The following is a 24,657-nucleotide window of genomic DNA, read 5'->3' as shown; positions in this document are numbered from 1 at the left end:
CTCAGCTGTTATTCATTCAGAGCTATTTTTTTCATCGTGGGTAAGTAAATAACCTCATGAAATTAATAAGCCATATTACTGTAGACACCCAAAACCCCACCCCCGCCCCGTAGCCAGCCCACTCCGTTGCTCTGTGTATGTAGATTGCTAAGAATATTGGAGTTATCAGAAGAATACGTCATCTCCTGCCTGGTAAAATCGTGATTAATTTATATTATACGATGATCTATCCTTTCATTTCATATTGTAATATTATTTGGGCAAGCACTTTCAAGAGCTCTCTCAACTGTATTCTCATTTTAAAAAAGCGATTCATCAAAATTATAACATTTTCTAGCAGATTTACTAGATCCACACCTCTGTTTCAATCCCTGAGTATTCTTCCTGTTTTTGCTGTAAATACTTTTCAAATATGTATTTTTGTTTATCAATCTATTCACAAGTTACTTCCAATTTGTTTCCAAACTGTATTTCAGTTCAATTCCCAGATTCATAATTTCAACACTAGATCAGCAAATAATCTTCATCCCACCTTTTTTAAGTCTACTTTCTCTCAGTTCTCAATCAGATTTAGAGGTCCGCATTTTTGGAATGCATTACCAATCCACCTTAGAAACTGCACAAGCATAAATTCATTTAAGAAACAAATAATTCACTTTCTATTGGCCCAATTGAGCAATGCATAATTCCACATACTTTTTACATTACTTTTGTTTTTCTCTCTCTCTTTTTCTAATTGTTTTGTTTTTCACATGACGGTAAACTGAATTTATGCTGAATGTTTATCTTTATACATTTATGTTGAATGCTTATCTTAACAAATGTATGTCAAATGTTTATCCTGAATTTTCACACAATATTGATTTTCTCTTTTTTAATTGTTTTATGTTGTTTTTTCATTCTGTAAATTAAATTTATGTTGAATGTTTGTCTTTTGGAGGACCACTTGACAAGCCCTTAGGGGTTTTTTTGGTTTCTCCAGCACATCTACTGTATACTTTGTATGTCTCTTGTCGTTGTCGTTACACTTTTTTAATATGCTGTTTTATACATCTTTTATGTGCTAAATAAAAATACAATACAATACAATATGTGTGTGTGTGTGTGTGTGTGTGTGTTTGTGTGTGTGCAGTGGTGCCGCCAGAATTCAATTTCAATGTACGCACAGAAACGGCAAAATACAACGTATATCATGGTGATAGGCCCCAGTGCAAATATTTTTTTTGTGCCCTCCATCCCCACCCTAAACACAAGCGCACGCTTGTGAGCACTCCACGCACGCACACACACGCTTGGACACACACGCACACTACGGTATGATAACTCTCCCGGCCCGGGGAGAGAGACATGCATCGGCTTGGCCCACAGTGCTCAGCAGCAGAGAGGTGACGAGACTAGAGCCGAGCTGTATTGTGTAGTGGAGAGGGACCAACACACGCTATGCGCAATTGCGCACACATGCGCGATCTTCCTCTCAAATGCGGCTGCGTCTCTCCAGGTCACTGTGTGAGCGAAAGAAAAGCTCTGACTTGCTTGGGCAGACGTTGTTTGGTGTCACCCACTGAAATTTAAATATCTAGCCCACCTTCAAAAAAAGTACGCACAGTGCGTACAGGATTCCGGCTTGCGGCGCCACTGTGTGTGTGTGTGTGTGTGTGTGCTTTGTAAGTTACAGTTTGCACTTCAATAAATGTAACTTATTTTCTCACCACATATTTGATTTATTTTGTCCAGCATTTGCAAGCTGGAGACTCTCTGTCCAGTCAGAGCCATATATTGTGTAATTGATTCTTTCAGTTGATAATAATTCAATCCAAGTAAATGGAACACTCACAAGATGTCACCAAAATCACACTATACCTTTTAAATCTTTCAGAAAATGATGTAAGTGTATCGAATTATATCGAATCGTATCGTTGACTGAATATTGTGATTTATATCGTATCGTGAGCTGAATATCGTATATCGTATCGTGAGATTAGTGTATCTCTACAGCCCTACACAGTATCTGACCTGATATGATGATCGGTACCGACATTGCAACTTTATTTTTTCTATAGTATATGTGATGTGAAAAAATACAGGATTTTCACCTTAAATGTTGTAATTTTTTTGGTTAAATGCATCGGTTTGATGAGAACTAAATTAACAGTCTAGATCAGAGGTCTTCAACCTTTTCAGGCCTACGACCCCCTGGTTGATAGTGATCTGGTGGAGCGACCCCCTATATTAAACCAGGTCAATAATAATTTTTTGTGCAACCTATAATGCCATGTATAACAGTACTTTATAAAGATGTTCGTATACAATGCTAAGCTGTTAAAATAATAATTGTTGACAGATATATTTATAGAACATAATTTAATTCTATTGGCATTTCTACATCACAATTTCACAACATAACATATAACAAATAGGAAGATATATGGCGTCCTAATGCACAGGCTTATCTGGCTGAAGCCCAGATAAGCCTGTGCATTAGGACACCTCTGAGTGTGACGTGTTTGATGCCACAAGTTTCGTACTCTGATGTGACCTTTTCGCACATCACAATGTTGGTGCTGAAACAATATACAGTGTTTCAATATACAGTGCCGCCGCTGCTGTGTGAACGTGGGCTGTGTGAACGTGCTGTGTGAATTTTCTCCGCCGCTGCAATAAAAATCCTTTTTTTTTTACGTAGCTCCTTTTAGAAAATGTACAGCGCGTAACGTCAATTGCGCAGCACGCGGCACATCGTCACGTAACCAACATCAAAGAAGAAAAATACACAGCGAGTGTGGCAGTTGTTGGCAGTAGGCTACCCTACACGGTTGCAAAGTTACATTGATTCTAGCAGTAGCGAGTGAAGCGGAAGATCGAAGAAAGAAGCAAAGAGACAGACAGAGAGAGAGAGAGAGAGACAGACAGAGAGAGAGAGAGAGAAAGTAAGTTGCTAAAATGTGTCGCTACATGACCACCAGTGTTAAAAACCCTCTGAGCCCAATCATTTTATTGTATCTATAAACCGCAACCTCCGTGCCGTTTTTCCTCTAGTATTGTGTGTGTGTGTGTAGGCCTATGTGTGTGTGTGCGTGTTGTCGCTCTTTTTGGGATCACTCATAGCCTTTACAGGAGCTTATATCCAGTCAGGAATTTATAGCCTAGGTATTTTCGGGAACTTTGAAAAATGAATCCATACTGTTAGATCCGATGTTGTTCTTTATTGCCATATAAAATCCGTTTTCATTGCGTATTTTAGTTAGGGATTTATGCTAATCGCCTGTAAGCATGTGGTCATTAGCATAAATGCACGGGAAAAACCTAAGGACTTCTTAAAAGATCATGAATAGTTTCTATTATGTATAACTTATATTTATTTTATAATTTTCTCATCACTTTTTGACTCCCAAGACTAAGAAGAAGTGTTTTAAGCAATAACAAGCTTAATCAATTTGCCTTTTTTGTGTCATATCAATAAATAATTGTGAGATATTTGCTTTTTTTTTTTACTGTCTAATTGATAATTTCCTACATTCAAACGACATCACTGCAGCACACATATTCTGATAGTCCAGGTTGTGACCCAAATAAATGATAGCTTGACAGCTATGCATTATAAGGGTGATAAATGCAATCTTAATAAGAGAATAAATCCAGGCGAACCAAAACATCTAAAAAATGGCTTAGGGCTCAGAGGTTAAAAGGCTTGTACAAGCTCTTAAGGGATGCACTGTGCACAATGTATATATGTAACATAGTTAAATAATATATATTACATTTGCAGATGAGTCTAAAAAGCTGGGTGATTAGAAAAAAAAAGGCAGACGGGGACAATGGAGGAGCTGAGGTTAGTAAAGCAAATCAGGGAAGCAAACTTTCAAGCTAATGAGAATTGTATTTTCGATTTGAATGCATAATGCAAGGTGATATTATTTGAACATTACAAATACATATATATAGGGTAATTTGAAGGAATCAAATAATCATTGGTATTCAATTAGCTTTATTTTTTATTTTTCATGTGTGTGAGTCTGTGTTCTTTTCAAATTTTAGTTAGGTTTATAATTTAAAAAGATGTGTTTTGCCCATTGTTGCAGGAGATTTCATTTTTGAACAAAGTGTCTTATGTAAAAAACAGTTATGCTTTGGGCATAGCAACCATGTTTAGTGTTTAAGCATTAGGCAAAAATCTGTAAATAAATTGTGCAAATTATATTTGCGTTGTGGCATTTTTTGTTAAATATTACTATACAAAAATATAAAAATCTGTAAATGAAGACACAAAAGGCAAAGTTACAACACCAATAATCCCATCTACAGTAATACACAGGACTGTTTGAATAGGATTTAAGTGCATATTCTCCTCTCAAAGTGCACCAGATTCATGCATTCCAATATAAAGGGTACAAAAAAATTTAGGCCTGGGGGGCATGCCCCCGGACCCCGCTAGAGGGTTCGGGGACCACACCACCGCTGCTGAAAAAAATCCTGCGGGAAACACTGATATATCATGCAGCCCTAATTCCCAACAATTTATTACTAGGCATACTAAAATGTGCATATTTATGTGTGTGTGTGTGTGTGTGTGTGTGTGTGTCTTTTCTCCCTGTGAATTAAAACAAGAAAGTGTCTGTGCTATTTTAATCTGCCATCTGCTCGCTGCTCTAACTGATGGTTTCAGCACCGCTTTAAAATGTGTCAGTTGAGTAGAGAAGGCAGACTGTGCAGCATGAAATATCAGTTACTGACAGATACTTCGTCATATCACTCGCTGCATTTCTCTGTGTGTGTGTGTGTGTTTTAGTTTCTAAGTGAAACAGTTGTGTGGCAGAATCAAAAGGTTTTTAATTGGCTTTTAAATCAACATGACAGACCTTCTGTACCTCTCGAGTGTATCGGCTGTTACGTTGAGGATGTAGGTGTGAAGTGTGTGTAGAATTTTCCTCTATATGAGATCATTAGATCTTAGTCTTTAAATAGCACACACACACACACATACACACACACAGGAGCATGCACCAGCAGACACGGCAGTTTATCTTCTAATACTCATTAATGAATCGTTTCGTAACGGCAGACGGTTGCCTGGCAGCAACATTACCAGCCAGCAATTTGGGTGTGTTCAAAACTCAGACTGTCAAAAAAGAGAGGGGGAGTGTGTGTGTGTGTGTGTGTGTCTGTTTGTGTGTGTGTGTGTGTGTGTGTGTGTGCTATTTAAAGACTAAGATCTAAAGATCTCATATGGAGGAAAAGCCTTCACACACTTCACACCTACATCCTCAACGAGATAATCAATTATTTTACTGGCAGTCAGACAAATTAGTTTAGTACTTTGTGTAGAGTCAGCTTTTTGACCGCAGAACAAGTATTTCAAACAAGCATGGTCAAACACACACAAACGGACTGTTTTCCTCTTGTTCCGTGTTCAAAGAGAGTTTTCGACTGCAGGATCAATTAAGTGTATTTGGGTCATTTGCACCAGACGTGCAAGAGAGGAGATGGCCTTACCTCCATGAGGACACCGACGACATTTCAACATTGCTCCATCAACTCTCAAAATAACCGTATCTAGACATAAATACGGCAGCGACCTTGTTGTTTGTACTACAGACAGTCTCTGGTTTATACACATAGTCTGGTCTGGACTTGTACCAATGTGAGGTTCTATCGTAGAACTCTGGGGGACCACTGCCCACTACAATATTTGTTTGGCGCAATTTCTGATTCAATGAAGACATGATGAGAATCATCGTATTGACAGGCTTTTGCGTTAATGCATCATGCGAAATTTTGCGTATTCACCTCATTCATGTCATTCACGCCGCCCGGCACGAATATTCACAAACCCAACTTAGAGATTATCAGTCTATGATAGCACCTGTATGAATATGTTTCTCATCATCGAAAAAGAAAATTATAATTGTTAATCATCTTTCTCTTTCTCTCTCTCTCTCCCAGGTGTGTTGACAGGAAGTCTCTCAGTGTGTGTGTGACCTGTCGTCGTGAGCAACCATGTTCCGAAACAGCCTGAAGATGTTGCTGGGAGGGAAAACACGCAAGAACAACGGCGCTGGTCAGTATTTTACAGAGAAAATGCATCTCGATTCTGATGTCTAGTTGGGTCTTTGCAGATATACATATGACCACCTGCCTAATATTGTGTAGGTCCCCTTTTTGCCGCCAAAACAGTCCTGAATCATCAAGACACGGACTCTACTGGACCTCTGAAGGTGTGCTGTGGAATCAGGCACCAAGAGATTTGCAGGAGATCCTTTAAGTCCTGTAAATTGTGAGGTGGGGTCTTAATGGATCAGACTGGTTTGTCCAGCACATCCCACAGATGCTCAATTGGATTGTGATCTGGGGAATTTGGAGCCTTGATGTCAGTCAATCCATTCCTGAACCATTTTTGCTTTGTGGCAGGGTGTTATCCTGCTGAAAGAGGCCAATGCCTTTAGGGAATACCACTCTATGGAAGGGTCTATATGGTCTTCAACAATGCTTATGTAGGTGATGTGTCAAAGTAACATCCACATGAATGGCAGGACCCGAGGTTTCCAGGAAGAACATTGCAGCATGAACTTTTTCAGCAATTTTTGTTTCAGTAGCTCGTCTGTTGGATTGGACCACACGGACCAGCCTTCGCTCCCTGTGTGCATCAATCTTATGACCACCAGTTCACCGGTTTTCCTTCCTTGGACTATTGAGAGTTACTGACCACTGCAGCCTGGGAACACCCCACAAGAACTGCACGTTTGGAGATGCTCTGACCCAGTCATCTACAATTTGGCCTTTGTCAAAGTTGCTCAAATCCTTGCTTGCCCATTTTTCCTGCTTCTAACACTAACTTTGAGGACAAAATGGTCATTTGCTGCCTAATATAGCCCACCAACTGACAGGTGCCGCATGATAATGAGATAATCAGTGGTATTCATCTCACCCATCAGTGGTCATAATGTTATGGCTGATCAGTGTATGTCGTTCTGGTAGGTTCCATTCCTTTCTCTCTGTCAACAGGTGGCGGTGGCGTGGAGTCAGAGGGGTTACAGGTCAGGATGATGGAGGGATTCAGTCGATCGCTTCCCTCTTCGCCCCTCCTCAACCTTCGTCTAGTAAAGAGACCTGGTAAGACTATCTGTCTGTATGTATTCAACGTGGTGCACTTGCATACAGTATGATAAACAACTTAAATACAGGAATACGCATTGACATAATACAGCACACACTCAACACACAGAGGGAGAAACAGATGGCGATCTCCAGCTGAATTGTTGGAAGCTATGCCATTAGCAAAACAAACATGGTGAGTGTCACACACGATCTGAGTCCTGATTCAGATAGAAATGTGACCTTTTCCCGGATCTGGAGGATCCAACTTGTGGTTCCTTCACAGCCCAACTTATCCCAAGATTCATTATGCAACGGTGACCTTTAGATTTGAATCAACTTGGCGTCTTCTAGCAGATCAGCAGCAGGACCTGCAGCAGAATACACTTTTAGGCATATCCTCCATCATAATTATGATCTCTGGCTACATTTCAATCATATAATGTTAGTTACCTCTTCTACAGGGCTGCCAACTCTCACGCATTGGCCGTGAGACACGCATTTTATTGGCTTCACACGCTCTCACTCCACAACCCGATTTCTACCGCTGAAGTGTCAATCCGAGCAACAAACTGTTATCTAAAATAGCGGGGATAAGGCTGCAGATCTCCCCTTCTCGGTATCTCCTCTGACCCCCCCCCCCCCCCCTGCCTTGCTTACCCATTTTGAGTGCATTTCCTTGTCAACCTTCAAGGGTACGATACTCCACATGAAATCCTCTGCATGCCCCTTAGATTTCATCTCTACTATGTTTCTGAAGGAAATACTTCAGACAGTCGGACCTCACATTCTAGCTATTGTCAATAGCCCGCTGTCTACAGGCTCGTTTCCCTCCAGCCTTAAGCAAACAGTTGTTCAACCTTTGCTTAAGAAACCTATTCTAGATCCTCTTGTTTTAAATAATTGTAGACCAATTTCTAAATTACCATTTTAATCAAAATTTTAAGAAAAGAGTGTTTCCTTACAACTAATCTCTTTTATGAATAACAACAACATCTTGGAGGAATTCCAATCAGGTTTTCGTGCTCTACACAGTACAGAAACAGCTCTTGTCAAGGTCGTAAATGATCTCCTGCTCACTGATGATTCTCCAGCTTAAACAAACCAAATCCAAGAGTCTTTTAATTGGCCCCCCTAATGCTATCGGCTCCATGCAGCCTAAACTTGGTGGCCTGTCCCCCAATGTTAAATCTGCTGCCCATAATCTGGGGGTGATTTTTGACTCTAGTCTCTTTTTTTAATGGCCAAACGAGTGTTGTTCAATCGTATAATTTCCACATGAGGAACATTGCCAAAATCAGGTCCTTTTGTCCCTTGTACAGACCTTGAAAAGGTTATCCACGCTTTTATTTACACATGTTAGATTATTGTAACTCCCTATACTCTGGGCTGAGTCAGAAAGCCACATCCCGCCTCCAGCGAGACCATATTACTCCTGTCCTTGCCTCTCTTCACTGATTGCCTGTAGTTTTTAGAGTTGATTTTAGGATTTTACTTATAACTTTTAAAGCTCTGCATGGTCTGGCTCCAAGTTATATTTGAGACCTGTTAGTCCTCTATGAGCCAGAGCGTAGCCTGAGATCCTCGGGTTGTTCCCACATCACTCCTTGTCACCAAAGGTGACGGGCTTTTGCTGTACAGGCCCCTCAGTTGTGGAACTCCCTGCCTGAGAATCTCAGACAAGCTAAATCAGTATCATCTTCTAAGTCTCTTCTCAAAACTCATTTTTATGTAAGCTTTCTTATAGTAGTTTTATTATTTTTAACACATGGCTCTCTTTCGTTTGCTCTATTTTTGGTGTTTTCGTTAGTACTTATTGTACTCTCTTACAATGTTTTTTGTGTCATTTTTTAATTGTCTTTTATTCTGTTCTGTGACGCACTTTGTAATCCTGTTGCGAAAAGTGCTGTACAAATAAATGTATTATTATTATTATTATTATTATTATTATTATTATTATTATTATTATTATTATTATTATCTGTTATCTAGGGCCGAGAGCATCGGGGTTTTCTCTAACATTATAAGTGTTTGTCACCTCACCTAAGCCGAAAGAAAAGAACAAACACGGCGAGAGTCTCTACTGTGTTTTAGTGTAATTAATGTGCACACCGCTTCATCCAATGTCTCTCCTCTCTCTGTTTCAGGGGGCTGGGCTCACACACACACACACACACACACACAAAGAAGTTTATTATAAAGAACTGTTTCCTGAGTTTTGTCAACATAATGACTTGACCCACAAGAATCTGTGTGATGAGCAGCTACAAACAGAATTTCACATCAGAAACGTTCAGAAATTAACTGATTCACAACTGAAGTGAAAGTTAAATAGCGGCGAGTGGATCCACAGATGTGCTGACTTCAGACACGGTGAAAGTCAGGGGGGGTCCAAAGTTATTGTTTGAAAAAGTGGGTGGTATATTGTGACTTCTCCATAAATGATTGAACATACACTTACATATTTTATGCACATTTGTCTCTGAATGACAATGGATTAGAATTAGAACTACTAGAATGTTTCTTCAATACATTTCTCATATTTTCTTCGTAATGTATTTAATTTTTAGTCATCAACCACATGATTAGACATTTGATGGAAAGAATGCTCTTAACTTTTAAAACACAGAATTAAGAAAAAATTAAACGGAAACACGGAACTTGGGGAAAAATAAAAACAGAATCTTAAAAAAAGGAAGACAGATTTCATAGTTCATAGTTATCTAGCTGCTGAGCTTAGCTTGACAAATGCCACTGTGATGGATTAGTTAAGCTTTCAGAGTCAGTGACTTCCAATAAGTGCATTCAACTGTGAGGGGTACAAACCCAGAACAGCAAGAATCATGTAAGTTCATTAGCTTTTAATAAGCCAAACTACAGAGTGCTACATACAAGTGCAGGGTGTAAGTAATATATATATATATATATATATATATATATATATATATACATACATACATACATACATACACTCACCGGCCACCTTATTAGGTACACCTGTCCAACTGCTCGTGAGCGCAAATTTCTAATCAGCCAATCGCATTGCAGCAACTCAATGAATTTAGGCATGTAGACATGGTCAAGACGATCTGCTGCAGTTCAAACCGAGCATCAGAATGGGGAAGAAAGGTGATTTAAGTGACTTTGAACGTGGCATGGTTGTTGGTGCCAGACGGGCTGGTCTGAGTATTTCAGAAACTGCTGATCTACTGGGATTTTCACGCACAATCATCTCTAGGGTTTATAGAGAATGGTTAGAAAAAGAGAAAATATCCAGTGAGCGGCAGTTCTGTGGGCGCAAATGCCTTGTTGATGCCAGAGGTCAGAGGAGAATGGCCAGACTGGTTCAAGCTGATAGAAAGGCAACAGTAACTCAAATAACCACTCGTTACAACCGAGGTATGCAGAAGAGCATCTCTGAACGCACAACACGTGGAACCTTGAGGCGGATGGGCTACAGCAGCAGAAGACAACACCGGGTGCCACTCCTGTCAGCTAAGAACAGGAAACTGAGGCTGCAATTCGCACAGGCTAACCAAAGTTGGACAATAGAAGACTGGAAAAACGTTGCCTGGTCTGATGAGTCTGGATTTCTGCTGCGACATTCGAATGGTAGGGTCAGAATTTCAAAATCAACAACATGAAAGCATGGATCCATTCTGCCTTGTATCAACGGTTCAGGCTGGTGGTGGTGGTGTAATGGTGTGGAGGATATTTTCTTGGCACACTTTGGGCCCATTAGTACCAAGTGAGCATCGTGTCAACGCCACAGCCTACCTGAGTATTGTTGCTGACCATGTCCACCCTTTATGACCACAGTGTACCCATCTTCTGATGGCTACTTCAAGCAGGATAACGCGCCATTACATAAAGCGCGAATCATCTCAGACTGGTTTCTTGAACATGACAATGAGTTCCCTGTACTCAAATGGCCTCCACAGTCACCAGATCTCAATCCAATAGAGCACCTTTGGGATGTGGTGGAACGGGAGATTCACATCATGGATGTGCAGCCGACAAATCTGCAGCAACTGCGTGATGCTATCATGTCAATATGGACCAAACTCTCTGAGGAATGTTTCCAGTACCTTGTTGAATCTATGCCACGAAGGATTAAGGCAGTTCTGAAGGAAAAAGGGGGTCCAACCCGGTACTGGCAAGGTGTACTTAATAAAGTGGCTGGTGAGTGTATATTAGTGCTGTCAAAATTAACATGTTAATCTTTGCGTTAATTGTGAAATATTTAATGCGTTAATTTTTTTTTAATGAAATTAACGCAGCTGTGTTTTGTTTACTTCCCGTGGCGGCTGACGTAAGACCTATGACGACGTGTGACGCAAAGCCGTTAGCTATTCAGAACTATTCGAGTTCAGCGTAAGATTTTGGCTGAGGCGGCGGCGTCAGCGGGAGGGATCGTGGCGAACGATCACTGAGCAGTTTTTTAAAATTATCCCGATAATTTGTCTGCGTGAAAACACTAGATGTGGCGTGTGCTGCTTTGTCCTCTGACAATGTAAACAGACTGGTCTGTCTCAGTAACGGGCTGAATGTAAAGGAGGACTAAGCTGACTTGTTGTTCTATGGAGTGAAAAGGATTTATCATTCTGAATTCACAGAAGAATATTTCCTTGTTCTTTTTTCCATATTTGCATGTTCTATTGTGGACCTTTTTGAAATGTTCTGTTAGTGCATATAAGAAATATGCCTTTTTCAAGCTGACAGTTAATTTTGATGGCCTTGATGGTTTCTTTGGAAATCTGTAGTTCACATGAGGGAATCTGTGCTTAAAGTTAAAAAAAAACTGCTATTTAACAATAGTATTTGAATTTAAATACTTCCTTTGTGTTGATTCTACATACATTCCATAATTTTACATTTAAATATCCATTATAACATACTTTATTCTTAAGAAGAAAGAAAGCGATTAATTGCGATTAATTACGGCAAATTGTGCGATTAATTAGTAAAACATTTTTAATCGATTGACAGCACTATATATATATATATATATATATATATATATATATATATAAATATTAGTGCTGTCAATAAGTCATAGTCATAAGTCATCTTCTTAGCCAAGGTGCAATCTGACGGAATGTGTATACTTTCGGCTGTCCAGCTCTCAATGGGGAGCTCGTTTCACCATTTGTTGTGATTTTGCGAGTGACTTGGTTTTCCTTGCAATGAGGGCACGGCAAGCCGATTAGCCGATGGAGAGCAGAGTGGATGGGCTGGGGCGTACGTTTTAACCATGTGCTGGATGTAAGCTGGGCCTGATCCGTTAGCAGTATGTACTGGTGTACCGGCAGCTACTGGTAGCCAGTGAAGGGAGTGGTGCCGTGTGAGATAACTTAGGTAGGTTGAAGACTGCTGCATTCTGGATGAGCTGCAGAGGTCGGATGGCAAGTCTTGGCAGACCAGCCAGGAGGGAGTTGCAGTAGTGTAGTCAGATAACAAGAGCCTGGACCAGAACCAGTGCAGCCTTCTGGGTTAGAAGAGGACATATCCCCTGATATCGTGCAGCATGTATCTACACAATCGGGTTGTTGCAGCAATGTTGGCATTAGGGAGAGTTGGCCATTGGGCGTCACACCCAGGTTCCTTACGGTCTGGGTGGGGGCTACCACAGAGTTGTAAATGGTGATGGTAAGGTCTTGGGTTGGACAGCCCTTCCCTAAGGAAAAGCAGCTCAGTCTTGTCTTTAAGTTTCATGTGGTGTACGGACATCCATTGAGAGATGTCAGTCAGACGAGCAAAGATTTGCACTGCTACCTGTGTTTCAAACTGGGGAAAGGAGAGAATAAGTTGGGTGTCATCTGTGTAGCTGTGGTAGGAAAGGACATGTGAGTGAATAAAGGAACCGAGAGAGTTGGTGTACTAAGAACAGAAGAGGGGACCCAGGACAGAACCTTGACAGAGATCCTCTCCAAGTTACTGTCTATGTGCTATGTATAAAAGTACTTTTTAAAGATGTTCACAAACAATGCTAAGCTGTTAAAATAATAATTGTTGACAGATTCATATATTGATCGAACATATTTTAATTCTATATTGGCATTTCAATGTCATAATTTCACAAATTACGTTAGAAGGGATTCTTAACAAGTCAAGACAATGGCCATTGATTTGGTGCATGATGGGAGTCAAATGTAGTCAAAGATTTGGAGAATTGTGACACCCCTTTAGTTTTTGGTGGTTAGACCCTCTTGTGATGTCATTGTTTAAAGTGCTAGTCAAGCCATAAACCAGATAGGAATCCCCCCATGGAGTCTCACCACGGGTTGGTGGAAAGTAAGAAAACCACAAGCAGGGCTAGAATAGTTTCTTTTTGTTTTTCCCCTTCCTTTCCTCTCCCCTTCTGTCATACAAACACACAGCTGTGACCTGTTACACTGCGTCTGGCAGCAAAGGGGGGGTTGACCTTCGACCCTGCATTTGATCGTCCCGCTGCCTTGGTGAGAGAGAAAACACAGAAATGTAACCCAACCTCCCCTACCTCCTCTCCTCCTCTTCCTCCTCCTCACGCTTGATTTGACACTTCTCCTAAACATTACCATGTGGAGTCTCTCCAAACTCTCTTTCTGTGTCTCAGTCAAAACAGAAACGTTATGAGCCGAAGCAACTTCTTAAAGTCAGTACGACATGGTCACATGCACACGTGCTCTGATTTCAGTTTATTTCCCTTCACTCCTTCACCTCTTCTCTGAGGTTTTGGCCTCGATCACTCATCGTCTTCCTCCTCCGGGCTCCTGTCATTTCTGCTCTGGAAAGGCAAAACACTGTAACCACATATTTGGTTGAGTTAAGACCTGAATCAGACTTTTTCACATCTTATTTCCAACATGAAAAATTATTATTAGGGAGCAGCTTTAGCATTTATTTGGAGATGTTTCAATACTCTAGCTAACTTTGATAAATACTCGATATTGCTTCTTCATTTATGGTCTGCTAGTTCTATATTGCACACCGTTGCTATGTATTATGGTTCATTGCTATTAACGCACTTATGAACGTGCACTGCGATACTATACATTTTTTAGCATTTTAAACCCTACAGGGGCAGCAGTAGGGGGCAGTTAGGAACCAGAGGGTCGCCAGTTCATGTCTCCCTACACACCAAGTACACAGTAAACTCAAATGATCTGTGGTCAAAACTTAGCTTCACATTTGATGTGAACACAATATTGGAACTTAAACCCTTTGTGTGTTTTCAGTTCATAAAAGTAAATTGTAACATTTTTGGTCGCCTAGACTGCAGTGTTCGGTTGGAGCTCCACTCTCTCATGTCTCTTCTGGTTGCAAAGAAACAAAATGGCCAAAAACCAAGATGCCGATGGCCAAAATGCCGAGCTCGATGTAGTCCACAAACCAATGGGTGACAACGTCACACTTAGCCTCCTATATGCAATTCAATTATTACTAGGCGTGCCCCCCAATAGTCGACCAAACGAGTCGATGAGAAAAGTCAGTCGACCATGTTTTCATTGGTCGGTTAGTCGCGGACTGACAGGCAGCCGCCAGCGGATCGTAGACAGATGGTAGAGCGACATTTTTATTATAAAAGGACCTGTCCAGTTCCTAACCAAAGCAGCTCCGATAACGCAAAATGATGACGTTTGCATCATCGGAGGCTCTTTGTCAGTATAGAAATACGGAGATCTCCTGTCTCTGGGGAAAATGAGGGAATGATGCACGACCATTCAAAAGTACTACTGGTTTTCTAACAATACAAAGCTTAATGCAAATGGGTGAAGTATTCCTTTAACATGCAGCTAGCTTTGTGCAACCCCCCACCCCCAAAAAAAATTGTGAATACATAAACGTGCCACGACAAATCTAATGACTACTAGTCGACGAGCAAAATCTTTGGTGGGGGGCAGCCCTAATTGTTACACAATTTGTCAGCCAACCTTAAAACTTGACCTCTTCTGTTACTGCTTTCTGCTTTTGTGGGACAGATGTGTTGCTACGTCTCTCACTTCTTTTCACCTCTCTTTTTTATGGACTCTTTTATCAGCTCTTCACCTTTACCCTATCTTTCTCCCCATTTGTATTCAATCTAACTGTTTGTCTCCATACATTTTTCACATTTTCTGGATTACAACCTACCATCCTCACTGTGATTTGTGGTGAGATCCTCCTCTGTTCTTGGAAAAGCTGTTTCGCTTTAATTGCAGCATTTCTTTGGTCTGCAGAACTCCATCCAAAATCTTCTTTCTGAGTTCTCTGGCTCTTTTTTTCTACTGTTTAGACGAAAGAACCGTCTTTCCAAACTTTCCTCGCACTTCACGACGTGTAACGGATTACTCTCTCCGTTCAGCTCCTCCTGCGGTCCTTGTGTCTGTGTGTGTGTGTGTGTGTGTGTGTGTGTGTGTGGTTTCTTTTGGGTTGGAGGAGGGGAGGTTTTGATTTGCGCTGCAGTCAGACGAGGGAGGTCGTCTTTCAGACCAGATCTGGAGGAAAACTCTTTTTAACACTTGGATCTTTGCTTGGCTTGCTTTTTAACCAAAAGAGGAAATTATCCGGGAGGGAGATTTCCTCTTTAAACCTCATTACTGTCGTTGTTGGTTGCCTGCTCTTGAAGGAGGCTCTACCTGTGAATGAAAAGGATTGCATTTTTTTGGCTACAAAGGACAATACCCGGTGGATTACATCGTCCAGATCTGCTGTGAGTTGTGCGGGGTTTCTGGTTTCACCTCTGAAACAACGTCTCCTTTAATGAACATATGAGGAGTTTAGCTTCTATCACAGTTTTTGCCTGTTTGACTCTCCTGCTTAATAGCTGCAGTCACTCTGCTGCAGAAGTACCTAGTATATATCCTAGCCTCTTCCTCCTCTTATCTCTTCATTCCTGCCTCCTTCATCTTTCTCTCCCTTTCTCCTTTGTGTACTCTGGAGAAGGAGGAGCTCGGGGCCAAAGAGAAGATAATGATGTCATCACATGTCTATTAAAACTTTCACCAAGGAAGCTTAATGGAGTAGATGGATGGCGTAACAGCAATTCAACAAACTGCTGCTTTTTTGGGGGGGTGGAGGGGGGGGCAATAACAGCCTTGTGATTTGTTGACGCTGTCCTCTACATGGACCCACGCTGAACCAATCAGAAGCCGACTGCCAGCTAGCCATGGACTGCACGGCGGCTATTTTGAAAGCGTGCGCCCGCACCCGAACCAAGTGGTGTCACAACGAGCGGTCCTCGCTCCGCCGCCCGTGGAGACCGGCGGACGGCTGCATTTGCGGCAGGGATGGTGTTGAGGCGTCGGTTGTCAGCCCGGCCTCGTCCCTCCTGCGACGCTTGCTGTTTTATGCCTGCTGCTGTCTTTCCCAGGAGGACAGTCCTGAGCTGTGTCGGGACTGGGTGAAACGTCCAGGTGGAGCACAGAGAGGTGGAGGAAGTGTGGAGGAAGGTGAGAATGAAGACGGGTTTCTGCCAGAATAAAATCATCTGACTATGTTAGTGTCAGTATCTGGAGCTGTTTTTCATATTGAGAAGTTATTTAATGTTTTATATTTCAGGGAAATGTGTGTTGAATTAGCATTTGTTGCACTATGTCATTTCTGGGGATGAGCGCTACACAAAATTGGCAGTTCAGTACCTCAGTTTTTTGGTTGCGAATGAGTAAGCTTCCAGAAAACAAAGTCATGATAAACATTCAACAGTTGCTCTCTGGCCATAGTTCTTACTTTATTTATTTATTTAGTTGATTGAGACAATGCTCACTGATTAACAGACAAGTTGATGTTGCTGTAAATAAGCCAGTTAGCTGCAAATGCTAATTTCCATCTGTTGTCCCTAGCCAGATCTCAGGCATTCTTCAATTCAGAAACTGATGGTTGTTTTACTTCCTGTAGCCGTCACTATTTCTGATAGTGAGATTGTGATTCAGAAAACGTTATTATTATCAGACTTCATGTGTCAAAAGCATCTGTTTATGCGGGTAGGCCAAAGCAAGGCGAGCAAGATTTGCTAACGTTAGGAAAAGTGTTTCTAAAAAAAGAAATGGTAAAAATCAAAAACTAATTTCAGCGTTCGATTAGTACTGATTTTTTAAATATTCAAATTATATTTGATTCCAGAAGTTCATTCTTACAGCCCTAGTTTACACTGAACCAAACGTCCTGTACTCAATTTCTCATAGCCGTGTTTGCATTCACATAAATATTTTGCACGTTTTGAATAATAACAACTCCATGGAAACAGCACATTTCGACAATTGTTCCTGAATTTTGCAAAAGAAAGTGTTCACGCTGGCTTAGGGTTCTTGTCTGTGTTTTTGTCTTTGTGTTAAAAGAGTTGACATGCTAAATGAATAATTGATGCCGAAACAATTTTGCCTAGCGAACATTTAACCTACATGACTTGCTTTTCCTCATCTCCAGACAGCATGAAACGTAGCCAATACTAGCTGACATGAAAGAGCAATTCAAACTTTCCCAATTCAAACATATTCCTGAAGACTGCAACCTCTGCTTCTTTTTGTTTACTATTACAGCCATGTGTTGTCTATAGCACCAACTTCTGACCAAAATACATTGTAGCCCAGTTTGTTTGCTCAAACTAGTAGATGGACATTCGCCTAATTTACATTTTTTTCAGTAACATGTGAAACGTTTGCTTAGAATATGCTTGAAAAATCGAATGGAATCTTTGCTACAGAGGTTCTTCCTCTATTCCTTTAAAGGAGTCATCACCTGGTTTTATACGTATCCAGCCCCCCTTGGATCGCTTTGGATCAATTCGTAAAACTTATTAGAAAAAAAAAAAAAAAATTTAATCAAACATTGAGCTTGTTCTGACCCTTTTTCGTACCGCGATTTTATCACGCGAGATTACGCGCGAGGTTTTGACTGGTCCGGATGTGCATTGTATAATATGTAATGAGGCGCGCGTTGATTCGCCGCAGGAAGGACAGAGCCGGGGGGGCTTGCCTGCATGCAGACTCCAAAACATAATGGCGGCGCTTCGGCGATTTCAGGTAGCGGACGGGGCGGGGTTGGGTGGTGAAAGAGGGGTGGGCTTATGCAAGTAGCCGCCACGGTGACGTCACCGAAGGCGCAGAATCAAAATCTCGTGCTTTAGGAATGCACACCCTTGTGTGCTATTCCTGTTCGGAAAAAGAGCAGAAGCGAAAAAACGGCGCCACTTTCAAACTCCAGCCTTTCAGGCAAGTTTCAACTGAGGTCAAACACAGATATGCATGTTTTAACAAGAGAAATTGCGATTTCCAGGTGATGACTCCTTTAAGGTTATTTTTAGTCAAAAGGTAATGCAGGTGATTGCTGGCAACATGGGTTGACTTTGAGTCACCACGGTCCCTCAAATTGTGGTGTGAATAGTTCAAATATATGAGCACCTGCTGCAGTTCACTCCAGTGTTTTGACACTTGGTCCGCTTTTCAGGCCAAAAAACGAACTCAGAGCGATGACTCAGCATTTTTGCGCAGATATATGAACACTCCAACTCAGACCCCTCTGAAGCGAACCATACTCCAACCACCTCTTCACCTGGTCATTGTGAACACAAAGCGCTCCAGGTTCGCTTCGCCCTTTGCCATTATATTTTAGCCCTAAGGCTTTCCGTTAGCAACGTACCATCAGATCAGCCACGATTAATTCCGTAAAAATATGAAATCTGAATACCGGATTTAACCCTTTCTAGATGCCGATCCATGTTGCCGGTGTCCTGTTTGGCAAATTCACGGATCTAACAGCTAACCACGTTCACGGAGGTCACATTGATACATTATGATGCTTTCAGATTCTATTTCAAAAAAAATTTAAACGGTTTGGTATAAAGCCAAACAGTGGACCGGACCAGTGTACCGACTTTAACCACTATTTGTCACACTTGCCACAGCAGCCCCTCCCGAGTGAAATGTTCAGCCCTTTTACACAGAAGATTCCACTGGCCTCGGCGCGCTCGGCAGCATGGCGGCCGCACTTTGCACACCGGCCTCCTCAGACACTGGTTCGTCCTTTATACATAAACACAATATTATGGTAATCACTTATCATTTTTGCTGCTTATTACTAATGCAATACAAGCTGGATTTGGTGCCATGACGGCGTCTGCACAGGTCGCTGATGTTTTTAATTTTCCAGAACGTGTCATAAGGACAAATGCCAGTTCAACCAGTTTGCAGAAATCAAACCGGTTTAGCCCTGTACACCGAACCGGACCAGTGATTCGGCCCAACCCTATTGGGTGAGACTTGAAACGTTACATTTGAGAATGAATGAGAAAAAGCTCAGTTGTTTCTGTTTGGAAGCGTCACTAAACATCACATCATTGAAGGGGAAAAGTTCACTTTAATGAACCATAGTGTGAACAAGAACAGGACTGAGGCCCCATCAGAGCTGAGGTGGACCAGAATCAGAGCTGAGTCCTCTTTCAAATAAACCCACAATGTGAACACAAATAGAGTCCCTTTTCTGCTGGTCCACTTTTTGGTCCACTTTAAGGGGACTGAGTTTGGTTCGTATAAGTGGACTATATGTGAAAACACCCTTACATTATGATGCGTTATTCAGTAACAAATAGCATTGGGCTAGACTTTTAACATTATCGAATCTGGCGCTTTCAGTGAGTTTGTTAGTGTATGTGTGTGCTTTTATTGGTTTTCAGCTGGTTTAAGAGTCACAGCCACATCTGTTGTTTATTTCATTCAAAACCACATACTTTTAGCACAAACAAGACACCGCCGGCTAAATCACGAATGCTCCTATAACGAAGGCATGACTCGCCCTACTCTGCCCCTGATTGGTTAGAACTTGTTGCCATTGTTGATAGGGATAAGTTATTTTCAGGCATGAAGAGTAAGATTGTGTCAGGTTAGGCTTAGAACATCAGGGCAGGCCAGTCACAAGCAGAAGCTACAGTAGCTAACGAGACAGAGGTGGAAAAAGTCTCTGCTCTCAGTATCTGATCTTTCCATTTTATTTTTCTTCTTCTAAAAATGACTCACACACCCTGTCATTGGCTGACCACACACACATGCATGTGTGTGCGTGTGAATACACACGCATTCTATCCAGTGTGTGTTTGTGTTTGGTTGGTTTTATTTTCAGTGTGTGTTTGAGTGTGTATGTCTGCGATGCTTCTCTCTCTTGTATTTAGTCCTGCAGTTTATAGCCATAATTATAGACTGTAAGAGACAGAGTATGAGCTTTCATGTTGTGGCTTACAGTCTTTTGTGTGTGTGTGTGTGTGTGTGTGTGTGTGTGTGTGTGTGTGTGTGTGTGTCTGTGTGTGTGTGTGTGTGTGTGTGTGTGTGTGTGTGTGTGTGTGTGTGTGTGTGTGTGTGTGCTTGTGTGTGTCCTTCTGGCAAATATGTCATATTAATGAATATATTAATATGGAGATCATTCTCTGTTCTGCACACGAGCTATCCAGTGGGATTTGCATCGTTCAAGTTCATGCTTTTATGTGTGTGTTTTACAATTTGTTCTATTTTCATAATCGCCTCCGATTGGACAGATGAATACCCATTTGTCATTGTGATTGGACAGATCCAGTGTCATACTGTGAGGAGGCGGGGCTTTAGGGCAATAGAGCGGAGCATGAGGTCTGTACTTTCTGGGCTGTTCCAGCGGTCAGTCGGTTTCCACCACTGCAGTTTGTGCAGCTTCATGTCTGTTGGAGCGTGCAGTTGCTTGGCAGCAAGGCCGTCCCAGACAGTAATATGTTGGCAAAGCTTCTATTTTTATGTTTGCTTAAGTTAAATGGGGAGATTGATACCACTATCTTTGTTTTTGCAAAAAAATATGAAGCTGTGTGAAAAAGTGTTATTACCATAGCAACCACCACTTTGTGCTCTCGTAAACCATTTACCGAAGTGAAAATTGCCCTTTAAGATCATGTCCCACGTCTCACATGCACCTATTTAACAATATATGCCGAACAATTGTTTGTTTGTTTTTTGTTTTTTTTAAGAAATTACAAAAAATATATATTTCTTCGTAATTTCTATCAAAATCCAACATCTTTATCGTCCTGGAAAACAAAATATGATGCATTTGTTTGTCGGCTAGTATCCACCAATTTCAGACATACCACGGGCAGATGTATTTTTGGTTCTTTATTGAACCATGGTGGCCCGCAATTGACTGCATATGTCTATGTTAGTGTGGTGGAATTAATAACTGAAAGTCATGATGGTGAATCTACTGATTGCCAGTTCTATAAATTAAAATGCCTTAAATGAAATGTGACAATAAAAACCATTTCACCTTTCCTCCATCCTCTGGCTCTCCAGGTGAGGAAGAGGAGTTAGGACCCCCGCCATCAGTGGACGAGGCGGCTGACGCCCTGATGACCAGGCTGGGTTTCCTGCTGGGGGAAAAGACAGTCAGCGGGGAACCAGGGTCCCATTACCAGAGCCAGGATGATGGACAGGTGATCAACTCACACACAGATGAACACACTGACACACAGCTAGGTTGTTTCTGGTTTAACGCTTTGTAGTGACTTCAGATTTCAGAAGTCTGTTCAACCATATGCCAAGTAGCACACAAAAGGACAAAGAAGTGTTGATAGTGATATATGCGAGGCAAGGGACAATAAGAACATTCATGTCATGATTATTCTGGCAAAATAATCCTGTATAATCAAGATCATCATCAAGATATGCTTAAATCTGAAAAGTGAAGCCAATGCTTAAGTACCTTAAACTTGCATTTTCTATACTGGCCATTAGGTGGGACTCCTCTGGTTGCAAAATAAGTCTAATTGTATAGAAGTCTATGAGAAAATGATCCCACTTCTCTCTTGATGTAATATCTGAGTAAACATTGTCAACATTTTTTTGACATATACAGAAACACAATTCTAATTTATTGGTAATATGTATGTGTTTTTTTCTTTGTTCACAAATTCACCATGAAGAGCCAAGATAGCGGTGGCCAAAATGCCCAACTTATTGAATACATATATTATACATAATCAATATATTCAGCAGAAAAAAACAATATAATATTGCAAGTTTTCTTCCAATATGGTGCAACCCTCTGTTCCCTTCCACGCCGTTGTTGCACACAGACTGTATGTAGAGAAGGTGAAGATCTCTTCTCTTTCCCACAGATGATCTCTCCTTCATCCAGTCTGGCCAGTAGCAGCACCTCCCCCTGCTCCACACTGCAGCCCCCTGCTGGAGGGGAGGGCAACAACAACGACAAGTATGCCTCCTCCAACCACGCCTCCGTCACCTCCCCCACCTCAACACTGGAGAGCAGAGACAGCGGCATCATAGGTGACATACTGTTGAATATAAACAACAAGAAAAAAATGGCTCACTGCTAAAACATTGACTTTTTCTGTCTTTCCCTTTCAGCCACGCTGACCAGCTATTCGGCCGAGTCAGCAGCGGAGCGTGACGACGGTTACCGCGGCAACAGCCTGAATCTCTGGCAGCAAGGGGCCCGGCCTGTGGTGGCCTCCAACTCCTCTTCCTGTGTCGTAGCGGTGGGAAGCGCCAATGATGGCTTCCTGTACAGGGTGGAGGACATCATGGCCGCCTCCACTTACAGCCTCAACAAACTCCACCCAGACCACGGCCCTGGCTCTGCCCACTCTTCAGGCTCCACCCACTCCATCCCTCTCTACCTCATGCCCCGCCCTAATTCAGTTGCTGGTAAGATGCCAGATGTGTGTGTGGGTTTCCACTCTCTCCCACTCTGTTTCCTGTTAGGAAGGAAATGCGTCACTCTCTCTCCACTGCAGTGAGCTCACTGGAGATGGAGAGCAAACGAAGCCTTGCTTCCATGGTAATTCACCAACGGACTCAGGGGTGACCTGAGGGGGGCGCCAGACGGTGGGAGTTGCTCCGTCATTCAGTGTTATCAGAGGTGGGAATCCCAAGAGGCCCTACGATACGATGCAGCCCGGGTTCCACTCTGGCTTACGGTTCCTTTGCTCTGTCAACGTTCTAAAACCCTGAATGAGCCCCATGTTTGTAGTTTGTAATGTATAGGCTTAAACACACACAAACGCCTGGGCAGCATTCAAACCTCATCCTCCCTTTCCTCTTTTCCTCTCCGTGTCTCAATAAAAAACGAAAAAAGGAAGGAAGTGACATTCATGACGCTGTCCCAAAACACACACACACACACACACACACAGGATACGAGGGCCAGCCTGCACTGGCCTTCTCTGTGGCGTTAGAGGAGTTGAACCGCATTGATTGGATCCAACGTTGGGTAGGTTTCTGTCTGCTTTTGTTGGGAGTCGAGGCGACTCAGAGTCCACGGTTGTGCATGTTTTGTTAGCTTCATGATCAGTTTCATAGTGGCCGTAGTGGAAGTCGCTACACTGTACGATATCCTGCGAACAATAGATGAGAAAAGGAGTAGAATGTCGGGATTTTGAGGCCTCACTCAGTGTTCTGTGTTGCATTTAGACATCAGCCGAGCTTGTGTTCTGTGTCCAGAGGCACCTACAGGCTGTGGATTTATGTGTTGTGGTCGACTCCTGGGCACCGACTACCTCACGGAACTAGTTCGCCATATAAGTTAACCCTCCAATAGATGACACCTTCTCATGTTTACATTTGGACAGAATCTGGCGAGCTGTTTCCCCTTGTGTCCAGTCCTCGTGCTAAGCTAATGAACTAACAGGGAAAAGTTAACGGGCTTTATAGCGTACTCACTCAGTCCCGAAGGCATGCAAATGTATTTCATGCTTGTTTATTTATTTGAATTTGGGCAAGCAAGCATCTCCATTTTGAGTAAGCTCTATTTCAATTTGGTTTAAACGTGAATTTACTTAACATATTTCTTTTTTAATTATGAAAGCATTTCAAACCTGGACTTACTAATTTTAACTACTCCAAAAAATGACTCACGGTTCATTACGTCCCTGCAGAAACAAAATTAAAACGTGTCAGATCAACAGCAGCCGGTGGACCATCCATATTAAATACAGGCATCATTTTATTGAAAAATATATATGTATTGTAGTGATGTCCAAATGAAGCTTCGTGAAGCATTTTCTTTATTTTCTGAGCCCAATAGATGGCGCTCTCTGTTCAACAAAGGGTTGAAGGCCGATATATTTCCATTGCTTTCAACCCTTTGTTGAACAGAGAGCGCCATCTATTGGGCTCAGAAAATAAAGAAAATGCTTCACGAAGCTTCATTTGGACATCACTAATGTATTGTAAGAAATGTTGTTATTTAGCTGATTGAATTTGAGTTCCTCTGGTAATCAGTGAAATATTGTGAAAGGCAAGAACAGAAGGAGCTTGCAAATGCTTCCGTTGTCCATGTGGGGACAATAAGTGTATCTTCCTAAATTAATAAATCAATGAAAAGTACTCTGTTATGATGCTCTGCTCACATGAAATATTCCAAATACTAATATAACGTTTTCCATCATCCTCTGTCCCCAGCCACTAGTTCGGCCCACCTTGAAGATCTATCCTATCTGGATGAGCAGCAGAGACACAACCCTTCAAGGACGTCCCTCAGAATGCCCAGACAGAATTCTGGGAGTCGTAGTCAACAGGACCCCAGAGGTAAACTCGTAAAAAGACACGCATGAATACAACACACTGCTTTACAAACAGGATT

At 41.8% G+C, this 24,657-nt stretch overlaps 1 protein-coding gene across 2 annotated transcripts in view; it reads left to right on the top strand.

The window, feature by feature from the left end:
• Positions 1–24,657, top strand: part of tanc2a (tetratricopeptide repeat, ankyrin repeat and coiled-coil containing 2a) — a 72,209-nt gene that overhangs the window by 26,523 nt on the left and 21,029 nt on the right. The window contains exons 2-7 of one of the 2 annotated variants that reach the window (XM_084036209.1): positions 5,941–6,055; positions 7,000–7,107; positions 21,348–21,487; positions 22,172–22,340; positions 22,422–22,721; positions 24,477–24,602. In XM_084036209.1, coding sequence (XP_083892335.1) covers positions 5,995–6,055; positions 7,000–7,107; positions 21,348–21,487; positions 22,172–22,340; positions 22,422–22,721; positions 24,477–24,602 — 904 coding nt within the window. In that variant the 5' untranslated portion in view covers positions 5,941–5,994. Of the gene's footprint in view, positions 1–5,940; positions 6,056–6,999; positions 7,108–15,567; positions 16,500–21,347; positions 21,488–22,171; positions 22,341–22,421; positions 22,722–24,476; positions 24,603–24,657 lie in introns of those variants that run through there. The other variant, XM_084036208.1, reaches the window with a different exon arrangement.

This window comes from Eutrigla gurnardus (genome assembly GCF_963514095.1).
Source record: "Eutrigla gurnardus genome assembly, chromosome: 20".
Taxonomy (NCBI): Eukaryota; Metazoa; Chordata; class Actinopteri; order Perciformes; family Triglidae; genus Eutrigla; species Eutrigla gurnardus.
This window is presented reverse-complemented; position numbering and strand designations above follow the sequence as displayed.